The 24,485-nt window shown below is 39.4% G+C and overlaps 2 protein-coding genes across 2 annotated transcripts; both read left to right on the forward strand.

Annotated features, from left to right (window-relative positions):
* Positions 1-981: 981 nt before the first annotated feature.
* LOC113705834 (uncharacterized) lies at positions 982-2,824 on the forward strand. The gene is made up of 3 exons (XM_027227742.2): positions 982-1,312; positions 1,673-2,565; positions 2,747-2,824. Exons 1-3 carry the CDS (start codon positions 982-984, stop codon positions 2,822-2,824), a joined length of 1,302 nt encoding a protein of 433 aa, XP_027083543.2.
* A 9,156-nt stretch (positions 2,825-11,980) lies between these two features.
* Positions 11,981-15,944, forward strand: LOC140013420 (uncharacterized). The gene is made up of 5 exons (XM_072062695.1): positions 11,981-12,440; positions 13,079-13,899; positions 13,944-14,837; positions 15,000-15,297; positions 15,781-15,944. The coding sequence occupies exons 1-5, from the start codon at positions 11,981-11,983 to the stop codon at positions 15,942-15,944; spliced, it is 2,637 nt and encodes an 878-aa protein (XP_071918796.1).
* The last annotated feature ends 8,541 nt before the right edge of the window (positions 15,945-24,485 follow it).

The following is a 24,485-nucleotide window of genomic DNA, read 5'->3' on the forward strand; positions in this document are numbered from 1 at the left end:
ATTTCATTTTTTTTTATTTTTATTTTGGGTTGTTTTACTATTTTGATTGTTTACGCGCGTTTGTAAGCTCCGGAATGAAACGGATAGCTCTAATTTGTTCCGTTAGTCCTGGCGAGAGCTGGGCAGGCGGTCCGCCGAACCCTTTGGTTCGCCTTAGGGTAAGGTGGGGCTGTCACATTATTTGCTTATTACCTTGAATTTCTTAATCCTTTCAGATGGCTAAAAATAAAATTATTTGACTTTATGGATATCACTGTTCTGGAATCCAATGATGACAATCTCTATATCACTCACGACTTGGAAATTATGCAATCTGAATTGCAAGACGAGAGTGATAATGGGGAGGTATATGATTTTTTCTCAAAAGATCTCGAACAATATGAGGAGGAACCTAAACCGAACGTAGAAGAAACAGAAGTTGTTGACATTGGCACTGAGACTGACTGAGGTTAAGGAGATACAAATTAGCATTCATTTGAACGAAAAGCAGAAAAAGGAGATGATCGAGTTTTTGTCTATGTTTCAAGATGTATTTGCATGGTCTTATGACGATATGACTGGCATTTCGACCGATATAGTGGTTCACAGATTGCCTACAGACCCAACTTTTCCACCAGTGAAGCAAAGGCCCCGTAAATTCAAATCAGACATGAGCCTCAAGATAAAAGAGCAAATTGAAAAGCAGATAAGACCAATATTATCATTGTATCTCATTACCCTGTTTGGCTCTCGAATCTTAGTCCCTGTTCCAAAGAAGAGTGGAGAAGTGCGAGTTTGTGTTGATTATAGAGACCTTAATAAAGCCAGTCCTAAAGATGACTTTCCTTTGCCAAACATCCACATCATTCTAGACAACACTGCCGGACATGAAATTGAATCTTTTTGTGATTGTTTCGCTGGATACCATCAGATCTTAATGACCGAAGAGAATAGAGAAAAACTGCTTTCATCACTCCTTAGGGCACATTTTGCTATCGGGTAATGCCATTTGGTTTAAAGAATGCCGGAGCTACTTACCAAAGGACTATGACTACTTTGTTTCACGATATGATCCACAAGGAGATGGAAGTTTACGTGGATGACATTATAATCAAGTCCAAGAAAGCAGAAGACCATTTGATTGATCTAAGAAAGTTGTTTGAAAGGTTGCGAAAGTACAATTTGAAGCTAAATCCTGTGAAATGCGCCTTTGGAGCACCAGCTGGTAAACTGTTGGGATTCATTGTCAGCAAAAAAGGCATAGAGATAGACCCAGCAAAGATCAAGGCAATTCGAGACATGCCAGTGCCAAAAACGCAGAAAGATGTGAAAAGTTTCTTGGGGAAGATTAATTTCATTGGAAGATTCATTACCCAATTAACCGCTACGTGCGAGCCACTATTCAAGTTGTTAAAAAAGAATGTGCTATTACATTGGAATGAAGAGTGCCAACAACCTTTTGACAAGATTAAGGATTATTTGCTACACCATCCAGTCCTAGTGCCATCCAAACCGGGCCAGCCTTTGATCATGTACTTATCCGTGCTCAACGGAGCAGTAGGTTGTGTTCTGGGGCAACACGATGATTCCGGAAGGAAGGAATAAGCCATCTACTATCTTAGCAAGAAATTCACCCAATATGAGGCTAATTATTCATTTATTGAGAAAAGCTGCTGTGCATTGGCCTGGGCAGTTCAAAAGTTTAGACACTACCTGCTAAGTCACACAATATATCTCATATCCCGCTCTGATCCTCTGAAATACCTCTTGGAGAAGCCGATGCCAACTGGGCGTCTGGCCAAATGGCAGATGATTCTTTCGAAATTTGACATTGTTTTCATTTCGCAAAAGGCTGTCAAGGGACAAGCTATAGCCGATCATTTGGCAGAAAATCCAAACGATGATGACTATCAACCGCTCCATACTTATTTCCCCGACGAGGAGGTTTTACTTGTTGGTGCTGCAAAAGACATGAGCGAGCGGTGCCCTAAATGGAGGTTATTTTTCGATGGTGTGGCTAACTCTTTCGGTGCCGGAATAGGAGCAGTTCTTGTATCCCCAAAAGGAAAGCATTACCCTGGAGCCGCTAAATTGCAATTTGCCTGCACAAACAATATGGCCGAATATGAAGCCTGTATTTTTGGTCTTAAAATGGCTTTAGAGATGGAAGTTAAAGAGTTAATAGCCTTCAGTGATTCAGATTTACTTGTGCACCAAACGTTGAAGCAATGGATGACCAAAGACTCAAAAATTTTGCCATACCATTGTAATTTGCTCAATTTGGCTAAACAATTTCAAAGTTTGGAATTCAGACATCTCCCACAAACCCGGAATGTATTTGCCGATGCCTTGGCCAACTTATCTTCTATGATACAATATCCAGACGAATTAGAAATCGAACCAATCCAGATTCAGCTCCAAGACAAGTCTGCTCATTATTGGGTCGTAGACAAATCTTCTAGCAAAAACCCTTGGTACAGTGATATTAAGGAATTCATCAAAATCGGGACTTACCCTCCAGAAGCTATTGCCAATGACAAGGGTTTCCTGCACAGAATGGCCTCGAAGTTCTTCCTAAATGGAGAGGTATTATACAATAGAACCTCAGATTTGAACCTCTTAAGATGCATCGATGAAGATGAAGCTCAATACATGATGAAAGAAGTGCATAGCGGTGTTTGCGGACCTCACATGAATGGACATTTATTAGCTAAGAAAATCAAGAGAACCGGGTATTTTTGGCTCACTATGGAACGTGATTGCATAGACTTTGTCCGGAGATGTATTAAATGTCAAATGCATGGCGATGTTATACGTGCTCCTCCCACCGAATTGCATAGCATGATTGCTCCATGGCCCTGCTCAATGTGGGGGTATGGATGTGATTGGCACAATTGACTCTCCTGTTTCAAATGGACATCGATTTATATTGGTGGCAATTGAGTACTTCACCAAGTGGGTCGAAGCAAAATCATTCAAGCATGTGACAAAGAAAGTGGTGGCAAATTTCTTAAGAGATCACATCATATGCCGATTTGGGGTGCCAGAAACATTGATTACAGACAATGCCAAGAATCTCAACAATGATATAGTGGACGGGCTATGCGAACAGTTCAAAATCAGATATCGTAACTCTGCCATCTATAGACCGCAGATGAACGGAGCCGTGGAGGCCGCAAACAAGAATTTGAAGAAGATCATTCGCAAGATGACTGAAAAGCATCGTGACTGGCATGAAAAGCTCCCTTATGCACTAATGGCATATCGGACTTCTATCCGAACATCAACTGGGGCAACCCCCTACTAGCTCATGTATGGAATGGAAGCTGTGCTACCTGCCGAGGTCGAAATTCCTTCATTGTGTATTCTAATGGAGACCAAGTTGGAAGAGCCTGATTGGATAAAGCAGCGTTATGAACAACTGTCCTTGATTGATGAAAAATGGCTTAATGCTATTTGTCATGGCCAATGTTACCAAAAATGCATGGCCCGGGCCTACAACAAGAAAGTCCATTTGCGTCCATTTGAGGAAGGCGACAAAGTGCTAAAACGAATTTTGCCAGTACAGGATGAGGCCAAAGGCAAATTTGCTCCAAATTGGCAAGGGCCATTCATTATTCAAAAGGTGTTACCTGGCGGAGCATTCATTTTGGCAGAGATGGATGGACAGACATTCCCTCAACCTATCAACTCAGACATGTGTAAGAAGTTCTTTATTTGATTATGTAAATTTCTTTTAGAAGTCACACAAGTGACGAGACAAAAGTCAGGCCATCTTCCTTTCCAATTAAAACATTTAATCCCTAGTCATCCCCTTTGAGATATCAAAACAATAATTTTCGTTTGACAGCCCCTGAGAATTGCAAACCCCATACTGGGGCAAATTTATTTTGAAAGAAAGATGATCCAAAAGAGGAAAAGGAAAAGAAAAGCCCCACACTGGGAGCAATTTTATTTTGAAAATAGATGATCAGAGAGAAAAGGAAAACCCCACACTGGGGCAAATTTATTTTGAAAGAGAGATGGAAAAGAAAAAAGAAGAAAGAACCCCACACAGGGGCAAATTTAGTTTTTAAAAGAAAAATGCAAAAGTGAGGAAAATGCAATGGAAAATGCAAAGAGAGAAAAATCCCAATCAAACTGGGGCAAATTTTCCTCAGTTTCGTTCAAATTGGAGATGATTTCAAAATGATGCAATCTCAGGTTATTTCACACTTTTCATTAAAAAGTTTTTGCTTTCAAGCCTCAACTTTCTTGAAAACACCCCACCTGACCTCATTGCAAAAGCCGAAAGTCCTGGCTTTCGTCACTTGCTGTATTTCTATTAGAAAGTTCGCTAATCAACTGGCAAGTGATGTCCACAATGCCTTTGCCTAAGCTTATAAGGGAAGCGCATTTTACTGATGCTAACAATTTTCAACTAACATTCTTGAGTCGATCATGGTCGAGATTGTCCGTTGTTCCTTAGGTGAAAATCCGAAAGGGCACCTCAAAAAAAAAAAAAAAAAAGAAAAAACAACAAACAAAAAAAAGAGAAAGAGGGAAAAAAGGAAAAAAGAGAAAGGAAAAGAGAAAAACAAAAATAAAAGGAAAAAAGAAAAAAAACAAGGGTGGGGTCAATCTTGGTGAAAACCCAAAAGGGCGCCAAGGTAGGGTTCTGCAATTAGCGAGCACGAGGAGGAACAGCTGGTGACTTGGTTCATTTGGATTTCTCTTCGTTTTGTAATACTTCTGCCAATGTTGAATTTCAGAACAAAAATATCCGGAGATTCGAATATGACATCTGTTGGTCAAAAACTGTGTCATTTTGTAAATATATATATTCCTTTGCAAATACATTCTTAGAAAGCTCATTTTTTTTCCAAAATTGCTTGCATTCATGACATTTTGTAGGTTTTAAGTACAAATGGTTGTGTTTGCATTCTTGTGCATATTCATTCCTGCATGACATGTGAATTATCTTGCATACCTCATTTTTTTTAATCATTGAATTTTGGTGAATAACAATCCCCGTGGTTTATTTCAAAAGCATGCTTGGATTCAGTCATCTTTTGAAAACGGTTGAAATTCAGCAAAGCCAGCTATACAAACTTCACAACATGGCAAAACACATACCTAGTCAGTTTGAAAATCGAAAAAGTTTTGGAGTGAGAAATCCAATTCAATCGGATGCCGTAGCGAAAGTTGGTGAAGCAGGAAAAGGAAAAAGAGAAAAAACTCATGATTACACGATTCTCAAAAGAAAACGGATCAAATGATGGTGGCAATTTCTTTGTATTTTCTTTTTTGCAGAAAATTGCATGCACAGATGAAAGCAATCACACATCGCACTGGAATCGGTGTCGGAAAGATTGCTCCAGTGAACAAAGGCGGATCGAAAATGTTGCAAGCAAATTTGATCACAAGGTACAACAATATGACAATGCAGAATCAACCATCGGCTTAGAGGCAAGAACTTAACCTCTACTGAAAATTTTGGGCTATTTTCAGGTAAGTATATTGGAATTTTCCGATTTTAAATTTCCTGTTTCGGGTCAGTCCCGATTTTAAATTTCCTGTTTCGGGTCAGTTCCGATTTTAAATTTCCTTGTCTTGGGTCAATCCCGATTTTAAATTTACTGTTTCGGGTCAGTCCCGATTTTAAATTTCCTGTTTCGGGTCAGACCCGATTTTAAATTTCTGTTGGGGTCAGTCCCGATTTTAAATTTCCTGTCTTGGCTCAGTTCCGATTTTAAATTTCCTTGTCTCGGGTCAGTCCTGATTTTGAATTTTCTATTTCGGGTCAATCCCGATTTTAAATTTTCTGTTTCGAGTCAGTCCTGATTTTAAATTTCCTTGTCTCGGGTCAGTCCCGATTTTAAATTTCTTGTTTCGGGTCAGTCCCGATTTTAAATTTCTTGTTCGGGTCAGTCCCATTTTAAAATTTAGTCAAAAGAGGTCAGTCCCCATTTCTAAAGCGTCCATCGTTCAAGTCGTTCGCAGCCAAATAACACAGGTGAGTATTTGGTGTCTAATTCTTTGTCTCAAGTTTTTCCAAAACTCAGACAAAGAGGGGCAAACTGTAGACACCAAATTTTAGTGTAGTTTTATTTACTATTATTTTTTTTAGTCTTTTATTTTTATTTTTAAGTCATTTTAGCATAGAATTTATCGGAAAAAAGAAAATCATTCACAAAAATATGTTTTAGTTATTTTAGATTCAAGTTCGTTGTTATTTAATTAAAAAAAAGGAAAAGAAAAGGGAAAATCATCACTAAAAAAAAAAAGAGCTTATGCACCCGAGAAGCATACAATCAAAACTCCTCTACATTTTCATCTGCAAAAAACGCAGATACAAAATTTGGAGCTCCATTTTTTCTCTTCCGTTCGATCATTCGAACAACAAGCCACTTGGTTTGATCTAAGGGTCAAAAGATCCCCAAGAAACTGATCTTTCATCAACACCATTGATGTGAGGGTTTAAGGATTTGAGTGGGCATATAAAAGGAGAGCCGCAGCCAAGAAAGGAGGGAGGAGGGGTTGGACCAGGGAGAGTCTGATAGAGAGGAGGACGGTGAGGTTTTGAGGAAAAGAGAGCTGGGTGAGATAGAAAGAGCGGAGCTGAGAAAGAAAGAAAAAAAAGGGGCTAAGAGGTAGAAAAGCATCGATAGTTTGTGGGCAAGGAAGGAGAGCGCTGCAACTAAGGGGATTCGAAAAAGGAGGTTGGAGACGGAAAATCAACGGAAGGAAAAGAGCAACCTAGAAGGGCTTTTTCCCAAAGTTAGAACTTTTTCTGGGGAGCATCTTCACGGTGCATCAGACTCGGGTTGAAGGTAACTATTGTTCTCTCGATTCATGTTTCGTTTGTATCCGCATGATTCTTCACTACTATCTTGGAAATTTGTATAGAGTGATGACTATCTTGGAGATCTGTATGCTTACTTTCTGTTCCTGAGTGCATTGGAGATTGTTGTTGTTTAGTATTCGAAAGTGTTGGATGAAAATTACACCTGGGTTGTGAGAACCCTGAAAATAGAAATATAAGCCAGTGCATAGTTTGTTGGCATTTCTTTTATTCCCTTATAATTCCGAGCATTACTTTTACTTGTTCGCATTTAAGAACATAAAAATAGGTTCATGTGAAGCAAAATATAATTTTCTTAAGTCATGAAATTTCCTGGTTTCTTTAGATTAAATCTTCGTCCTAAAATAAAATGTTAGAATACTTAAATTCTTTGATTCAAAAATTAAGGACACTTGAATCGATAACCTTACTATCTTAAAACCAATTGCTCGAATTTTAATGATTAATTCCAATAAGTGCTAATGTTAAAGGTTAGACTTATACAACAAGGTCAAACTTGATTTTAATAAGCTAAATTAATAAAGTAAGAATGTTAGGAACCTTAATACTAAATAGTAACCGATAAAAATTCAATAAAACAGTTTAAGTATACTAACGTATAATTAGGCCATTAAATCACACTTGGGGACAATTGTTGAATTAAGGTAGAGTTGAGATTTACGAAGAGGTTAGGGGGCAAAGTGAAAGGACCAAAATGCCCTTCGCAATTCACCAAATCCCCACTACACCACAACCATTCCATGCACGGCCAAACAACTCCTCGGACAGCATGATTAGCCACCACCCCAGCCGGCCAACCGCATCCTTCACCACTTCAACACACCACCACCCTAGCTGACCAACCGGCATCTTCACCAACTGCGCACTCAACCCTCACCAACACTCTACCTCCACTCTATAGCTTCTGCAACCTTTCACCTCAGGCCACACTCCACCATTACATTGTTATCATCGACCGAGAGTGAGGGAGAGGTCGAGCTGCTCCATAAAGCCGAGAGTGAGGAAGGAAGCTGAGAGTTGCGATTCCATTTCTGGTTCTGTCCGCAAGCATCGAAGAGGGAGGAGAGGAGGAGGAGTCGTGAGCAGACTTTCCTCTGCATTTCCCAAGCTCAGCCGGTAGTCATCCAGCTTCCACCATCACCAGCTGCACCCACTACAACCCAACCAGAACCAACTTACCCGTGTTTGAGGAGAAGAGCCGAGAGAAAGGGATAGACTTCAGCGTTCTGTCGAGTGAGTGAGCACCTAGTAAGGTAAATTTCTGGACTATAAAATGGATAACCAGTGGTAATATAAGCAAGCTCTGGACTTGCATGAGAGGACTTTAAGTTCGGATGACGTAATTAGCTAGATGATGAATTGATATTAAGCTACCAGAATCTGGTTCGAAAGAGTAAATGGTTCTGCCGTATGCTAAGCATGTAAATTGTGGGATGATCAGAGGTTGAATTTGTGTTTAATCACCTGAAAACAAAATGATAAAGTCATGCATGAATTTAATTAGCCTGGATTACTTTGGAAAAAAAAAATGAAATAGAACTTTTCACATGCAAACTCATCCGAGTGTAGTCTCACTTAGTTCTGGATTTATGAATGTGTTTCGCTGTTGCCGAGCTGATTTTCTGGTCTGGATGTTAGCTAATTAACTCAGCAATTGTGCATGTGAGAATTAAGGGCAAAATAAAAGGCTTTAACTGAAGAAAATATCGGATGATGAACTAAGGAGCTTAGAAAATTCTGTTTTATTGAGAATGATTCTGCCGAAAGAATGGTTTGGAAATGCAACTGAAATTCTGTTTTTCTTGTGATAACCTGAGCACTCAAGTGTAATTAGCCGAGTAGAACTTAATGTTTATGATGTCTAGGACCCTGCATGTTAATTCGATGAAGTTGATTGATGAATTAAGGAACCTAAGAAATTTTGGTTTGATGAAAACCTTCTGCCGAGACTAACTAAGAAATGATTTGCTTAATTTGCTTAAGTATGACAAGCTGTGGTTACAATCTTAACTATCCAAGTGAAGACGAAATGCTTAAGGGCCTGCATGTTGAGTTACATGATTGGACAATGAAACTAGGAACTTGGAAAATAAAATGAAAGCCGAAAAATTGGTTCATGAATGATCATTCGAGAATAGTTGGTAAAATTTCTGGATTTGTGTTAGATGAGTATAATTGTAGCTTGAACCTGGATTTGATTTGAAAACCTCTACTAGCTAGCTACGTGTTTACATGTCCTAATAGAGTACCAAAAATTCTGTTTTAACCAAAGAAAATCCTGTTTTAGAACCATTGTTATTTCTGGAAATCTTGAGAGAAGCCGTGAGGTTTAAACCTAGAAATTTTGGGGTTTGTAACCATGGTTTAAATTCAACTCTTAAACTGGAAATGTTCATTGTCTTGCTATGTGTTTAAATGCTGAATTTGAGTAACTAACACCATGATTAAACCAAGGGAAAAATTTGAACTAAATTTGCTTGGTTCTTGGGAATTTTTCTTGAAATATGATGCTTGGAATATGTTGTTTTGGAGCCCTATAAGAAATGTACGATGGTTTGAATAAAAACTTTTGGTGTGAAAAGAAAAGAAAAAGGAGTTTTTCATAAGTGAAAAATGAAACTCCAGATTTTCGGAAGTCCCTGACCAGTCTCGATAAAACGGTTATATCTTGGTGTAGGAAAATCCGTTTAAGGCGCCGTTAGCGGCATTTGAAACTAGAATCATAGATCTTCGCCCTGTAGAAATTTCGTATTTTTACTCCATGTGTACTGCTGTCGGTGAATTTTCAAAGTAAACTGTTTGGCATGAATGACCTGTTTCATTTTAAATCTCAACTTGAATTCGGATTGAGACTTTATATTACTAGTGGTTCAAACTCTTGACTGAATTGTGGTTTGAGGTAATTGATGATGTCAAGGGCTAATGATTGATGAAGTCCTTGGCCATGTGAATGACTTTATAATTATTACTGGATGACGAACATTGATTGTTGGAATGTCTTGGAAGTTTTACTTTTACTTTTACTTGCTTATGTTGGGTTTGCTGAGACCAAGTGCTAATGATTGATGAAGCCTTGGTTGTTCAATTTTATTTTCATCAGAAATGCATTTATTGAAATCTGGGGCTTTTGACGAAGCCTTAGTAATTTGCTAAGTGATTTTTGCCCTCCATAAGATGATTTCGAAACGGAATTGGAGCTACGGAAATTGTATCGACCTTGCGAACTCGAGTAGCTGTGATCAAAAATATTTCCAGCTAGTATTAAATTATAAAACTCAAAATCTAGTGTTTTAGCTTAAAACTTTCCAACTTGATAATTCCCTTTAGTTCAAACTAGCCTCGATAACTATCGTAAATAAATTCTATAGCTTTTGAAAATCCTAAGCTTTATATTAAATCCTTTTCTTTCCTTAAGTATTGCTTCTGGCTAGTTAATTATAGGAAAAGTTCCAAAATACGAGTTTCAATAACTCTAGTGAAAAACATGGGAAACTTGTTCGGCAAGAAACCCTATTTTAGTAAAATAGTTTTAATAATAATTTTTGCAAGAGCCATAGCTTTAAAAGAAATGTTCAAAGTAACTTCCTAACATTGATACTAAGAGGCTTATCGACTTATTTCAAGGAAGTAATACCAGTTATTTTCCTCAGGAAAAGTATCTTAAGGAAAACTATGATAAACATTCCTTCTATTTTTGTCAAAATTTCTAAAGGAAGTAAACTAGTAATATATTAAGTAATACCTAGATATTTACAAGCTCAGAAACTGTATAGTAACTTATAGTTTCAAAACCTGATTTTTAGGATATTGCGAGGACGCGGAATTCGATTCCCCATTCGATATCTGAACTTCACTCTTGGTGAGTGTCTCTGCTTGTTTTATGCCTACGTGGTTAAGTGCTTTATCAACTCGCTATGTGATAATTGTCAAAATGCAATAAATGGTTTCTGATCCATAGAAGTGAGCAGTGTGTACTTTATCGCACTAGCCGTTCGAGTGGTGATGTGTGTGAAACATTTTCTAATGAATCCATGAATCAAAATGTAGTTGCGTCGTTGGGTGAATCCCTCGACTTCTGAATCCAACTACCATAACATCTGAATCCATGAATCTAAATGTAGTTGCGTCGTTGGGTGAATCCCTCGACTTCTGAATCCAACTACCAAAACGTCGTTGGGTGAATCCCTCGACCAATCAATTACGGGTATATCTCGAGTATACTGCGTCGGTAGACGAAGTCGGGCCCGAAGCAGAGGTATGAACGGTGACGGGTTAGGATTAAAATAAGTGGATCGACATGGACTATAAGTAGTGAAAGTTGACGGAGGGTCAACTATGAGGGTATCTGATCAAGCGAGGAGAATGGCTCCCGAGAGCCCCTGTATCCTACCTTGTGCTGTTATACGCTTTCTTAATTGATTAAATTTGTTTAAATTGTTACCCGTTGTTTGATTTATGTGATTGCATGTTTTGGGGCACCACTGAACTTTAGCTCACCCCACGTTTATTGTTTTCCTTAACAGGTTCTGGAAACTGAAAGCTGGATGCTTACTTATGTTTCCTTTCTGGATTGTATTTGAATACTATAACCTATTCTATGGGCTGTAATGTGTTTTGGATTAATGTATTTCCTTTTCTTCGGATTGCCACTTGAAGTTGGAAAATGTGTAAACCCTAATTCGGTTACTTGGCTTGTACGTTTGTAATAGAGATTTATGTAGTTATCTATCCGGATTGGTACGACTCTATACTTTAGTACGTAGTACGTGGGAAGTTTAAGAGCCATGACTGGCAAAAAATTTATCATTGTTATCTCCGAAGTTAATGTGGTTTTAAGGATGATCCTAGTTGTGAAAAATTATTTTATCATAGACTAAGTTATCCTTCGGATGGATTTGGGTTAAAATGCTTGCGTGAGTCCTGGTGAGAGCTGGGCAGACGGCCCGCCAACCCTTTGGTTTGCCTTAGGGGGAAGTGGGGTCGCCACAGGTGGTATCAGAGCCTAGGTTAGAAAAGTTATTCAAGAGACTTAATAGATGTGTTAGAAACCTAATCCTCTCTAGAAATAAGAATGGAGACCTTAGTTATACGTTAAGTGATATCCGATCCAATTAGCTATTTAAGTTCTAATCTTTAAGTTTTGATCATTTTGTAGGTATGGAAAATGGAAACGGACATGCTAACGGGGGTAGTGCGGCTAATGGACATGCGGAGCCGCTTAGATCCATCTCCTATAGGCCACGAGGCGGAGGAGCTCATATACGTTACTCACCTGCTGACAGGCACCCTAGGTGTCAGTGCCGAGCCATGTACGCGTACCCCAATGAGCTAGTGTTATCCTTAGACGATGAGCGCCGCCAGCTGAGGGACGCTAACTTCACCCTGACTCAGGACGTAGACGAGTTGGGTATGATGGTGGATACCCAGTATGACCGTATAGCCGATCTGAAGGTTAGGCTCACTGCTGAACATCATCTACTGGAGGCTGCTCGCTTGGAGATAGAGCGGCAAAAGTCTAGGGCGACTCGATTAGCAGAAAGGATGCGTGATGGGAGCGCAGGCATCAGGGCTGATGCTGCCATGATGATGGATGAGGTCACCAGTTTTATTCAGGGTGGTGAGCAGGCTGGGGTAGAGGAGGATCCGGAGGAGGATCCAGAGGAGGACCCGGAGGAGGATCCGGAGGAGGACGTTGCTCCGGATAGCCCTGCTCAGGGTTAGGTTAGGATTAACCTGGTTACACGAGATATAGAAAGCTAGGCAAGGGACATTAGTTAAGTCATCAAGTTTTGTCTAGATGGATGACTTACCTCCGAGGCACTATATCCCTAATTTTTGTATAAGGGATTAGCTGTATATATTTATGTTAGTCTAGGAGCCTTTCTTTTGGAAATTGTCCCAACTTGGAATTGTATGACTTTTATCGTAAATATATGCTAAGTACTTTATTACTATCTTCTCCTCTTTACGTTGATTCTATGTACTAAGAGAATAATAATAATAATAATAATAATGACCACTATATTTCTCTCGCCTAACTGTCGTACCTCCCAATTTTAGGCATACACTAAGCTATGATTCGATCAGTAGTGGGAAGAGGTCGTGGGCGACCCACAAGGCAACACCCAGAGACGAGCTATGAGAGAGAACCTGAGGTCAATCAAGACCACAGGCAAGAGGGAGTGGCCGGAAATAGCGTGGCCACCGCGATCAATTGAATTACCGATGTCCTGGAACGCTTGACCGAAAATCAAGTCCCTGGACAAGTGCGCCATCAAGGAGGCCCCGCCGATTCGGATGATCGGGCACTGGAAAGGTTTCTGAAATTTGGACCTCCCAAATTCTATGGGGGACCCGAACCAGAAATAGCTGAGGGCTGGTGGGAGAGAATCACTGAGATTTTCGCCGCCTTGAACTATACAGAGGAGCGAAAAGTGACCTTTGCTACCTTCCAGTTTGAGGGAGCTGCCCGCTCCTGGTGGAACCTGGTGAGGGTTACGTGGGAGACTAACCATACGCCAAGGACTTGGGCGAACTTCACAAGGGAGTTCAATGCCAAATTCCTTCCACTTCTCATTCAGGAGAAGAGAGAGGATGATTTCATTAGATGCAAACAAGGGGCGATGAGTGTCGCCGAATATGAAGTCCAGTTCACAAAGCTATCACACTTTGCACCTGAGTTGATAGCCACCGAGCAAAGGCGTGTTCGGAGGTTTGTGCAGGGTTTGAATGTGGAACTACAGGAAAGCTTAGCCGCTGTAAGAATAGATACCTTCGCTGAGGCTGTTGAAAGAGCGCAGCGAGTTGAAGTAGCCAGAGCTCAAGTGAAGTCTTTTCAGTCCAAGAAAAGATTTGCTCCTAGCAGTAGTCGGGAGCTGACTTTTGGAAATGCTCCACCGGCCAAAGTGGGCCGAGGAAACAGTGGAGTGAATAGTTCTGGAGCACCACGAGGCGCCCAACCAAGAGGAAACGGGGCCAGGAATGCAGGGGGACGAAATAATGGAGTTAGAGGGGGACCAATTGGAAGAGGACAACCTAGGAATCGGCCGCAAGGGGGTCGAGCAATAGTTCCTCAAGTGACATGTGCTTATTGCAAGAAACCGGGTCATTCTATGGATAGTTGCTGGAAGAAGCAGGGAAGGTGCTTGATTCCTCGGAAGTTGTGGAAGGTACACTTCCAATTTTTCATAGATTAGCTAAAGTGTTAATTGACCCTGGTGCAACGCATTCATTCGTAAATCCATCTCTTATGTCTGGAATAGATGTGCAACCCGTTAGATTACCCTATGATCTTGAAATTAGGACACCAATGGGTAATAAGAAGGTAATCACTAGCTTGACCTATAAGAATTGCGAATTCTGGATCGGAGAGCGAAAAATGCTAGTGGATTTGATCCGTTTGGACATAAAAGGATATGATGTTATCATAGGAATGGATTTTCTAGGTCACCATCATGCTAAGCTTGACTGCCGAGAAAAAGTGGTGGAATTTTGTATACCTGGAGAAGCAACCCTGAGGTTAGATGTCAAAGGTAGGTTAGCATCTTCTGCTATGGTCTCGGGAATACGGGCAAGGAAAATGTTATCTAAAGGAGCTCAAGGATTCATAGCCTTCTTGATAAATACTCCCAGTGATCAAGTAAAGCTCGAGGATGTGCTAGTGGTAAGGGAATTTCTGGATGTTTTCCCTGAAGAATTAATGACTTTACCACCAGAGAGAGAGGTAGAGTTTAAGATCGACTTGGTGCCTGGAACGGCTCCAATTTCTAAAACTCCGTACCGAATGGCTCCTGCCGAGCTTAAGGAGTTGAAAATCCAATTACAAGACCTGTTGGAAAAAGGTTTCGTGAAGGAAAGTGACTCACCATGGGGAGCACCCGTTCTATTCGTCAAGAAAAAGGACGGAAGTTTAAGATTATGCATTGACTATAGGGGGTTAAATGAGGTTACTATTAAGAATAAATACCCTCTACCGTTGATTGATAGCTTGTTCGACCAGCTGCAAGGATCAGTGGTCTTCTCTAAGTTGGACTTAAGGCAAGGGTATTACCAGTTGAAGATTAAGAAGGAAGACATACCTAAGACTGCTTTTAGTACAAGATATGGACATTTCGAATTCGCAGTCATGCCTTTTGGTTTAACTAATGCACCAGCTGCATTTATGGATTTAATGCAGAGAATTTTTAAGAAATACCTGGACCAATTCGTAGTAGTTTTTATAGATGATATTTTGATATACTCCAAGACTCAAGAGGAACATATCAAGCATTTGGAGATAGTACTGCAGATACTAAGAGAGCATAAGTTATATGCAAAATTCAGCAAGTGCGAGTTTTGGTTGGAGGAGATTTCTTTTTTAGGGCACAAGGTTTCCAAAGATGGGATTGCCGTGGATCCGGCAAAAGTTGAAGCCGTTATGAATTGGAAGCGGCCAGAAACTCCAACTGAAATCAGAAGTTTCTTGGGTTTAGCAGGTTATTATAGGTGATTTATTCAGGATTTTTCGAAGATTTCAGGACCCATGACAGAGCTAACCAAGAAAGGAAATAAGTTTATCTGGACTCCAAAATGCGAGTCAAGTTTCCAGGAGTTAAAGAGGCGTTTAACATCCGCTCCTATTTTGGTGTTACCTGACGGATGCGAAGGCTACGCCGTGTACTCCGATGCCTCTGGAGAAGGTCTCGGATGTGTTTTAATACAACAGGGTAAAGTGATTGCTTATGCTTCCAGGAGATTGAAGCCTCATGAACAGAACTACCCAACTCATGACCTAGAGTTAGCAGCAGTGATTTTCGCCTTAAAGAAATGGAGACACTACTTGTATGGCGTGACTTTTGAGGTTTTTACAGATCATAAGAGCCTCAAGTACCTGTTCTCCCAAAAGGAATTGAATCTGAGACAAAGGCGATGAGTAGAATTTTTGGAAGATTATGATTGTTCGATCAACTACCATCCAGGAAAAGCCAATGTGGTAGCTGACGCTTTAAGTAGAAAGGCCCAAATGGCGGGGTTGATGGTTAAAGAATGGGACATGCTAGAAGAAATAAGTGGTTGGAACCCTCGCTTGGAGAAACTAAAGATGTTATTTGGGAATCTATCTTTGAAATCACCATTACTCTAGCGTATTAAGGAGACCCAGAAAACGGACCCTACGACTCAAAAGAATTTGGAGAAAGTGCAAAAAGGGGAAATCTTAGATTTCAAATTAGGGCCTGAAGGAGTATTAAGATTTCGAGATCGAATTGTGGTTCCGGCAGACAAAGAGATAAGGAAGGAGATTTTAGAAGAATCACATCGATCGAGGTATACCATACATCCAGGAGTGACCAAGATGTATCATGATGTGAAGAGTTTATATTGGTGGGAAGGTTTGAAAAAGGATGTGGCAAAGTATGTGCAGAAATGTTTAACTTGCCAACAAGTAAAAGCAGAGCATCAGAAGCCCTCTGGTTTATTGCAACCGTTAGAAATCCCTGAATGGAAATGGGAACACATCACAATGGATTTTGTAACGGGACTGCCTAAAAGTCAAAAAGGATTTGATGCAATTTGGGTAATAGTTGATCGACTCACTAAGTCTGCACATTTCCTACCTGTGAGCATGAGTTGTTCATTGGAAAAATTGGTCAAGTTGTACACAGAAGAGATCCTAAGGCTACATGGTATTCCAGTGAGTATCGTGTCCGATCGAGACCCAAGGTTTGTCTCACGTTTTTGGCAGAAATTTCAAGAGTCATTAGGTACCAAGTTGAAATTTAGTACTGCGTACCATCCCCAAACCGACGGGCAATCGGAAAGGACAATCCAAACTTTGGAGGACCTGTTGAGATCGTGTATATTGGATTTTGGAGGTAAATGGAGTAAATATATGACCTTGGTAGAATTTGCATATAATAATAGCTATCAGGCTTCAATCCAAATGGCACCCTATGAAGCTTTGTACGGGAGAAGGTGTCGATCTCCGATTCATTGGGATGAAGTTGGAGAAAAGAAAATTTTAGATCCTACTGCCATACCTTGGATAGAAGAAGCCCAGGAAAAAGTGAAATTGATTAGGGAAAGGCTTCAGGCTGCCCAAAGTAGACAAAAGAGCTACGCCGACACAAGGAGGAAAGATTTGGAGTTTGAAATAGGGGACAAGGTTTTCCTAAGAGTTAAACCCTTAAAAGGCGGAGTAATATCTAAGAAAGGTAAGAAGCTGAAGCCAAGGTATATCGGACCTTTTGAAATTTTGAGAAAAGTTGGGAATGTAGCATACCAGCTGAAATTGCCTGCGAGCATGGCCAAGGTTCACGATGTATTCCACGTTTCCATGCTTAGGAAATATTATCCTGACCCGAGCCATGTGCTACAACTGGAAGGAATTGAAGTGGATGAGACACTAACCTATGAAGAAGGACCAGTCAAGATTTTGGAAAGGGAAGTAAAGGAGCTGAGAAATAAGAGAATTCCTCTGGTGAAGATTCTATGGAAAAATCATGGACTTGAGGAGGCAACTTGGGAATTAGAAGAGGAAATGCAGAAAAAGTACCCCAATTTATTCCTTTAGACAGAATGAATTTTGAGGACAAAATTCTTGTAAGGAGGGGAGGATGTGAGAACCCTGAAAATAGAAATATAAGCCAGTGCATAGTTTGTTGGCATTTCTTTTATTCCCTTACAATTCCGAGCATTACTTTTACTTGTTCGCATTTAAGAACATAAAAATAGGTTCATGTGAAGCAAAATATAATTTTCTTAAGTCATGAAATTTCCTGGTTTCTTTAGATTAAATCTTCGTCCTAAAATAAAATGTTAGAATACTTAAATTCTTTGATTCAAAAATTAAGGACACTTGAATCGATAACCTTACTATCTTAAAACCAATTGCTCGAATTTTAATGATTAATTCCAATAAGTGCTAATGTTAAAGGTTACACTTATACAACAAGGTCAAACTTGATTTTAATAAGCTAAATTAATAAAGTAAGAATGTTAGGAACCTTAATACTAAATAGTAACCGATAAAAATTCAATAAAACGGTTTAAGTATACTAACGTATAATTAGGCCATTAAATCACACTTGGGGACAATTGTTGAATTAAGGTAGCGTTGAGATTTACGAAGAGGTTAGGGGGCAAAGTGAAAGGACCAAAATGCCCTTCGCAATTCACCAAATCCCCACTACACCACAACCATTCCATGCACGGCCAAACAACTCCTCGAACAGCATGATTAGCCACCACCCCAGCCGGCCAACCGCATCCTTCACCACTTCAACACACCACCACCCTAGCTGACCAACCGGCATCTTCACCAACTACGCACTCAACCCTCACCAACACTCTACCTCCACTCTATAGCTTCTGCAACCTTTCACCTTAGGCCACACTCCACCATTACATTGTTATCATCGACCGAGAGTGAGGGAGAGGTCGAGCTGCTCCATAAAGCCGAGAGTGAGGAAGGAAGTTGAGAGTTGCGATTCCATTTCTGGTTCTGTCCGCAAGCATCGAAGAGGGAGGAGAGGAGGAGGAGCCGTGAGCAGACTTTCCTCTGCATTTCCCAAGCTCAGCCGGTAGTCATCCAGCTTCCACCATCACCAGCTGCACCCACTACAACCCAACCAGAACCAACTTACCCGTGTTTGAGGAGAAGAGCCGAGAGAAAGGGATAGACTTCAGCGTTCTGTCGAGTGAGTGAGCACCTAGTAAGGTAAATTTCTGGACTATAAAATGGATAACCAGTGGTAATATAAGCAAGCTCTGGACTTGCATGAGAGGACTTTAAGTTCGGATGACGTAATTAGCTAGATGATGAATTGATATTAAGCTACCAGAATCTGGTTCGGAAGAGTAAATGGTTCTGCCGTATGCTAAGCATGTAAATTGTGGGATGATCAGAGGTTGAATTTGTGTTTAATCACCTGAAAACAAAATGATAAAGTCATGCATGAATTTAATTAGCTTGGATTACTTTGGAAAAAAAAAATGAAATAGAACTTTTCACATGCAAACTCATCCAAGTGTAGTCTCACCTAGTTCTGGATTTATGAATGTGTTTCGCTGTTGCCGAGCTGATTTTCTGGTCTGGATGTTAGCTAATTAACTCAGCAATTGTGCATGTGAGAATTAAGGGCAAAATAAAAGGCTTTAACTGAAGAAAATATCGGATGATGAACTAAGGAGCTTAGAAAATTCTGTTTTGATGAGAATGATTCTGCCGAAAGAATGGTTTGGAAATGCAACTGAAATTCTGTTTTTCTTGTGATAACCTGAGCACTCAAGTGTAATTAGCCGAGTAGAACTTAATGTTTATGATGTCTAGGACCCTGCATGTTAATTCGATGAAGTTGATTGATGAATTAAGGAACCTAAGAAATTTTGGTTTGATGAAAACCTTCTGCCGAGACTAACTAAGAAATGATTTGCTTAATTTGCTTAAGTATGACAAGCTGTGGTTACAATCTTAACTATCCAAGTGAAGACGAAATGCTTAAGGGCCTGCATGTTGAGTTACATGATTGGACAATGAAACTAGGAACTTGGAAAATAAAATGAAAGCCGAAAAATTGGTTCATGAATGATCATTCGAGAATAGTTGGTAAAATTTCTGGATTTGTGTTAGATGAGTATAATTGTAGCTTGAACCTGGATTTGATTTGAAAACCTCTACTAGCTAGCTACGTGTTTACATGTCCTAATAGAGTACCAAAAATTCTGTTTTAACCAAAGAAAATCCTGTTTTAGAACCATTGTTATTTCTGGAAATCTTGAGAGAAGCCGTGAGGTTTAAACCTAGAAATTTTGGGGTTTGTAACCATGGTTTAAATTCAACTCTTAAACTGGAAATGTTCATTGTCTTGCTATGTGTTTAAATGCTGAATTTGAGTAACTAACACCATGATTAAACCAAGGGAAAAATTTGAACTAAATTTGCTTGGTTCTTGGGAATTTTTCTTGAAATATGATGCTTGGAATATGTTGTTTTGGAGCCCTATAAGAAATGTACGATGGTTTGAATAAAAACTTTTGGTGTGAAAAGAAAAGAAAAAGGAGTTTTTCATAAGTGAAAAATGAAACTCCAGATTTTCGGAAGTCCCTGACCAGTCTCGATAAAACGGTTATATCTTGGTGTAGGAAAATCCGTTTAAGGCGCCGTTAGCGGCATTTGAAACTAGAATCATAGATCTTCGCCCTGTAGAAATTTCGTATTTTTACTCCATGTGTACTGCTGTCGGTGAATTTTCAAAGTAAACTGTTTGGCATGAATGACCTGTTTCATTTTAAATCTCAACTTGAATTCGGATTGAGACTTTATATTACTAGTGGTTCAAACTCTTGACTGAATTGTGGTTTGAGGTAATTGATGATGTCAAGGGCTAATGATTGATGAAGTCCTTGGCCATGTGAATGACTTTATAATTATTACTGGATGACGAACATTGATTGTTGGAATGTCTTGGAAGTTTTACTTTTACTTTTACTTGCTTATGTTGGGTTTGCTGAGACCAAGTGCTAATGATTGATGAAGCCTTGGTTGTTCAATTTTATTTTCATCAGAAATGCATTTATTGAAATCTGGGGCTTTTGACGAAGCCTTAGTAATTTGCTAAGTGATTTTTGCCCTCCATAAGATGATTTCGAAACGGAATTGGAGCTACGGAAATTGTATCGACCTTGCGAACTCGAGTAGCTGTGATCAAAAATATTTCCAGCTAGTATTAAATTATAAAACTCAAAATCTAGTGTTTTAGCTTAAAACTTTCCAACTTGATAATTCCCTTTAGTTCAAACTAGCCTCGATAACTATCGTAAATAAATTCTATAGCTTTTGAAAATCCTAAGCTTTATATTAAATCCTTTTCTTTCCTTAAGTATTGCTTCTGGCTAGTTAATTATAGGAAAAGTTCCAAAATACGAGTTTCAATAACTCTAGTGAAAAACATGGGAAACTTGTTCGGCAAGAAACCCTATTTTAGTAAAATAGTTTTAATAATAATTTTTGCAAGAGCCATAGCTTTAAAAGAATTGTTCAAAGTAACTTCCTAACATTGATACTAAGAGGCTTATCGACTTATTTCAAGGAAGTAATACCAGTTATTTTCCTCAGGAAAAGTATCTTAAGGAAAACTATGATAAACATTCCTTCTATTTTTGTCAAAATTTCTAAAGGAAGTAAACTAGTAATATATTAAGTAATACCTCGATATTTACAAACTCAGAAACTGTATAGTAACTTATAGTTTCAAAACCTGATTTTTAGGATATTGCGAGGACGCGGAATTCGATTCCCCATTCGATATCTGAACTTCACTCTTGGTGAGTGTCTCTGCTTGTTTTATGCCTACGTGGTTAAGTGCTTTATCAACTCGCTATGTGATAATTGTCAAAATGCAATAAATGGTTTCTGATCCATAGAAGTGAGCAGTGTGTACTTTATCGCACTAGCCGTTCGAGTGGTGATGTGTGTGAAACATTTTCTAATGAATCCATGAATCAAAATGTAGTTGCGTCGTTGGGTGAATCCCTCGACTTCTGAATCCAACTACCATAACATCTGAATCCATGAATCTAAATGTAGTTGCGTCGTTGGGTGAATCCCTCGACTTCTGAATCCAACTACCAAAACGTCGTTGGGTGAATCCCTCGACCAATCAATTACGGGTATATCTCGAGTATACTGCGTCGGTAGACGAAGTCGGGCCCGAAGCAGAGGTATGAACGGTGACGGGTTAGGATTAAAATAAGTGGATCGACATGGACTATAAGTAGTGAAAGTTGACGGAGGGTCAACTACGAGGGTATCTGATCAAGCGAGGAGAATGGCTCCCAAGAGCCCCTGTATCCTACCTTGTGCTGTTATACGCTTTCTTAATTGATTAAATTTGTTTAAATTGTTACCCGTTGTTTGATTTATGTGATTGCATGTTTTGGGGCACCACTGAGCTTTAGCTCACCCCACGTTTATTGTTTTCCTTAACAGGTTCTGGAAACTGAAAGCTGGATGCTTACTTATGTTTTCCTTTCTGGATTGTATTTGAATACTATAACCTATTCTATGGGCTGTAATGTGTTTTGGATTAATGTATTTCCTTTTCTTCGGATTGCCACTTGAAGTTGGAAAATGTGTAAACCCTAATTCGGTTACTTGGCTTGTACGTTTGTAATAGAGATTTATGTAGTTATCTATCCGGATTGGTACGACTCTATACTTTAGTACGTAGTACGTGGGAAGTTTAAGAGCCATGACTAGCAAAAAATTTATCATTGTTATCTCCGAAGTTAATGTGGTTTTAAGGATGATCCTAGTTGTGAAAAATTATTTTATCATAGACTAAGTTATCCTTCGGATGGATTTGGGTTAAAATGCTTGCGTGAGTCCTGGCGAGAGTTGGGCAGACGGCCCGCCAACCCTTTGGTTCGCCTTAGGGGGAAGTGGGGTCGCCACATGGGTCGAGCGGGTTAGGTTTATTTTTCTTACGGAAATGGATTCATTGCAAAAAAAGAGATGAAAAGTTAGAAACTTTCACGGCTAACCTCACTTTTTGTGTAGTTTGTTCTATTTTTTTTTTGGGTCCTCTGCTGGTTCCTTGTTTATTTGGTACGGTTGCATTCGTTCTGTCTTGCTGATTTTCTTTTGCTTTCATTTGTTCATCAACAATCTGTTGAAGCCTTTTGGGTGCGACCTTTGAACCTAAAAATGATTTTGTCAAACCCAAAGTAGTTTTGTTTTGTTGCAACAATTCTGCTCATAGCAGAATGCCCAAGTTAAGGCTGACCCTGATACCAAATAACGGAAATCTGGTTCCTTGTCTGTTGTTTTTCTGTTATCTAATGGTGCATGATCCGATCTGATTAGTTAGTGTTCGTGTGGGTCCTTGGTATATGTTTCATTATCTGAATTTGAAATGCTAGGGTTTGAGTCAAAAAGATGGCTAAATGAAGCTGTCATCCTCGGTCTACTGAAGGACGTAGCTTCGATTGTGTTTTTGCATGAAAGTTTTCTAAGAATTTGCGTCATTTCTGCCTAGGTTTTTACTTGTTTGGATGTCAAATTTATGTGTTGTGTTGTTTAGTTTAAAGTTTTGGAGGTTTGGTTGAAAAGGTCTTGATCAAACTTGATGTTCGGATCTGAAGTATCCGTTGGAAACAAAATTGCAGCAGCAAACCTTGACTTGAATATAACTTGGATTGAACCTGAAACCTCAATTTTTTTTCCTTGTTCTGTCTCGCTCTCGCATAGTATCTTGGCAATGAATTCCTGAGGTCTAGTGTGAACATGGAAGTTGAATCTTTCTCCTTGTTAAATTTTTTTTGCCGCATAAGGTTGCTGAAGTTCCCAAAGCTTTAGCTGGCTGTCGAAAGTCTCTTCTTGTTGCAGAAATGTTTCGTAAGCCTTGCATGAAGTTGCTTGAACTGTCCAGATTTGCATGTCCGTCGTCCGACCTTTGGTGTTTAAATTTATAAGTTTCATGTTGCAAAATGAGAAGATCTTGTGGTTGTTTTGGTTTGGATTTGATCTCGTTTGAAAGCTGGTGCCGAATTGCAGAGGCATTGTCTAAGGAAGAAAGCTTCGTGTGCATGCATGAAAAACAAAAGAAAATTACGCTTTGGTCCCTGCAATTTTTAAGTAACACTACAAAGGCTCAGTTATATTGTAATTTCTTGCAATTAGGTCCTAGAATAACTGCAATTTGAACCATTACTTGACCCCTTCTTTGCTCTTGGACCCGTGAATTTCCCAAAATGTGTTAATTGGGCTTGAGTGATTGGTTAATATTTGCAATTGCGTCCTTGGTAGTTTTTCTATTTTAGAAATTTGATCAATAATTTACTTTTCCTGGAAATTATGCATTATTTGATTTCATTTAAGTTGCAATTGGGAGGGATTTGGTGATTTTGTTTATACTTTACTATTTAATTGGTGCCTTGACCCTTTTATTGTTTTGAAGCTAATATTTCTTTTATTTCATTACCACTGCAAGGGAGGTAACCTCTATCTCTTTGATTTTATTTCTCCTGTGTGCTCCTACATATTTTGTATGAATATGCATGCTTTGATTCGCTTTTCATTTTATTAATGTTTAATTGCCTGTTTCGCTTTCTTTTTATTTCGCCTTCTTTAATTGGCAAGTCATTTGAGGGCATTTGAACCCCAATTTGTAATAGCTAGGTTTTGACGCCTCTCTTGAAAACATGTCTTAGCTAGCCAATGTAATAGTTAGGATTTACTTTTCCAAATCTTCCCTTTTTAGATTGTAGTAGGCATGTGTGACGGCCCCACCTTCCCCTAAGGCGAACTAAAGGGTTCGGCGGACTGCTTGTCCAACTCTTGCCAGGACTCACTCACGCACTCACTCATAGCTCAAGCAAAATAATGTGCATCCATAGAAAATGAATAACATATCCACTTCAACTTAATATATACATTGATGCTCAAATCCAGATACAAAGTTTCTACACACCGAAAAAAAAAACTTCAAACTGTTTACATTTCGAGTACATTTAACCCTAGTCGGGTACTAGCGTGAGTACAAAAACAAAACTCAAAACCACTAGACTACGCTAGTCTGTACATGTCTCATGCCTAGCTCGTACCCCCCGTAAGGAAAACAAATGGCGTGGAATGAGTTAAAAGCCCAGTGAGATTCCAAATAACAAATTGACCATTTTAAAAGTA

The sequence above is a fragment of the Coffea arabica genome, chromosome 8c (assembly GCF_036785885.1).
Source record: "Coffea arabica cultivar ET-39 chromosome 8c, Coffea Arabica ET-39 HiFi, whole genome shotgun sequence".
Classification (NCBI taxonomy): Eukaryota; Viridiplantae; Streptophyta; class Magnoliopsida; order Gentianales; family Rubiaceae; genus Coffea; species Coffea arabica.

What these genes read in the sequence shown, in the direction of transcription:
- LOC113705834 (XM_027227742.2), top strand. Translation starts at nt 982, where the DNA reads ATGCCATTTGGTTTAAAGAATGCCGGAGCTACTTACCAAAGGACTATG. An exon ending in AACGCAGAAAGATGTGAAAA is followed by an intron (nt 1,313 to 1,672) that starts GTTTCTTGGGGA and finishes TGGCCTGGGCAG; the next exon opens with TTCAAAAGTTTAGACACTAC. An exon ending in AGTTCTTCCTAAATGGAGAG is followed by an intron (nt 2,566 to 2,746) that starts GTATTATACAAT and finishes GTGATTGCATAG; the next exon opens with ACTTTGTCCGGAGATGTATT.
- LOC140013420 (XM_072062695.1), top strand. Translation starts at nt 11,981, where the DNA reads ATGGAAAATGGAAACGGACATGCTAACGGGGGTAGTGCGGCTAATGGA. An exon ending in CACCAGTTTTATTCAGGGTG is followed by an intron (nt 12,441 to 13,078) that starts GTGAGCAGGCTG and finishes CCGAAAATCAAG; the next exon opens with TCCCTGGACAAGTGCGCCAT. An exon ending in ACCAGCTGCAAGGATCAGTG is followed by an intron (nt 14,838 to 14,999) that starts GTCTTCTCTAAG and finishes GATTTAATGCAG; the next exon opens with AGAATTTTTAAGAAATACCT.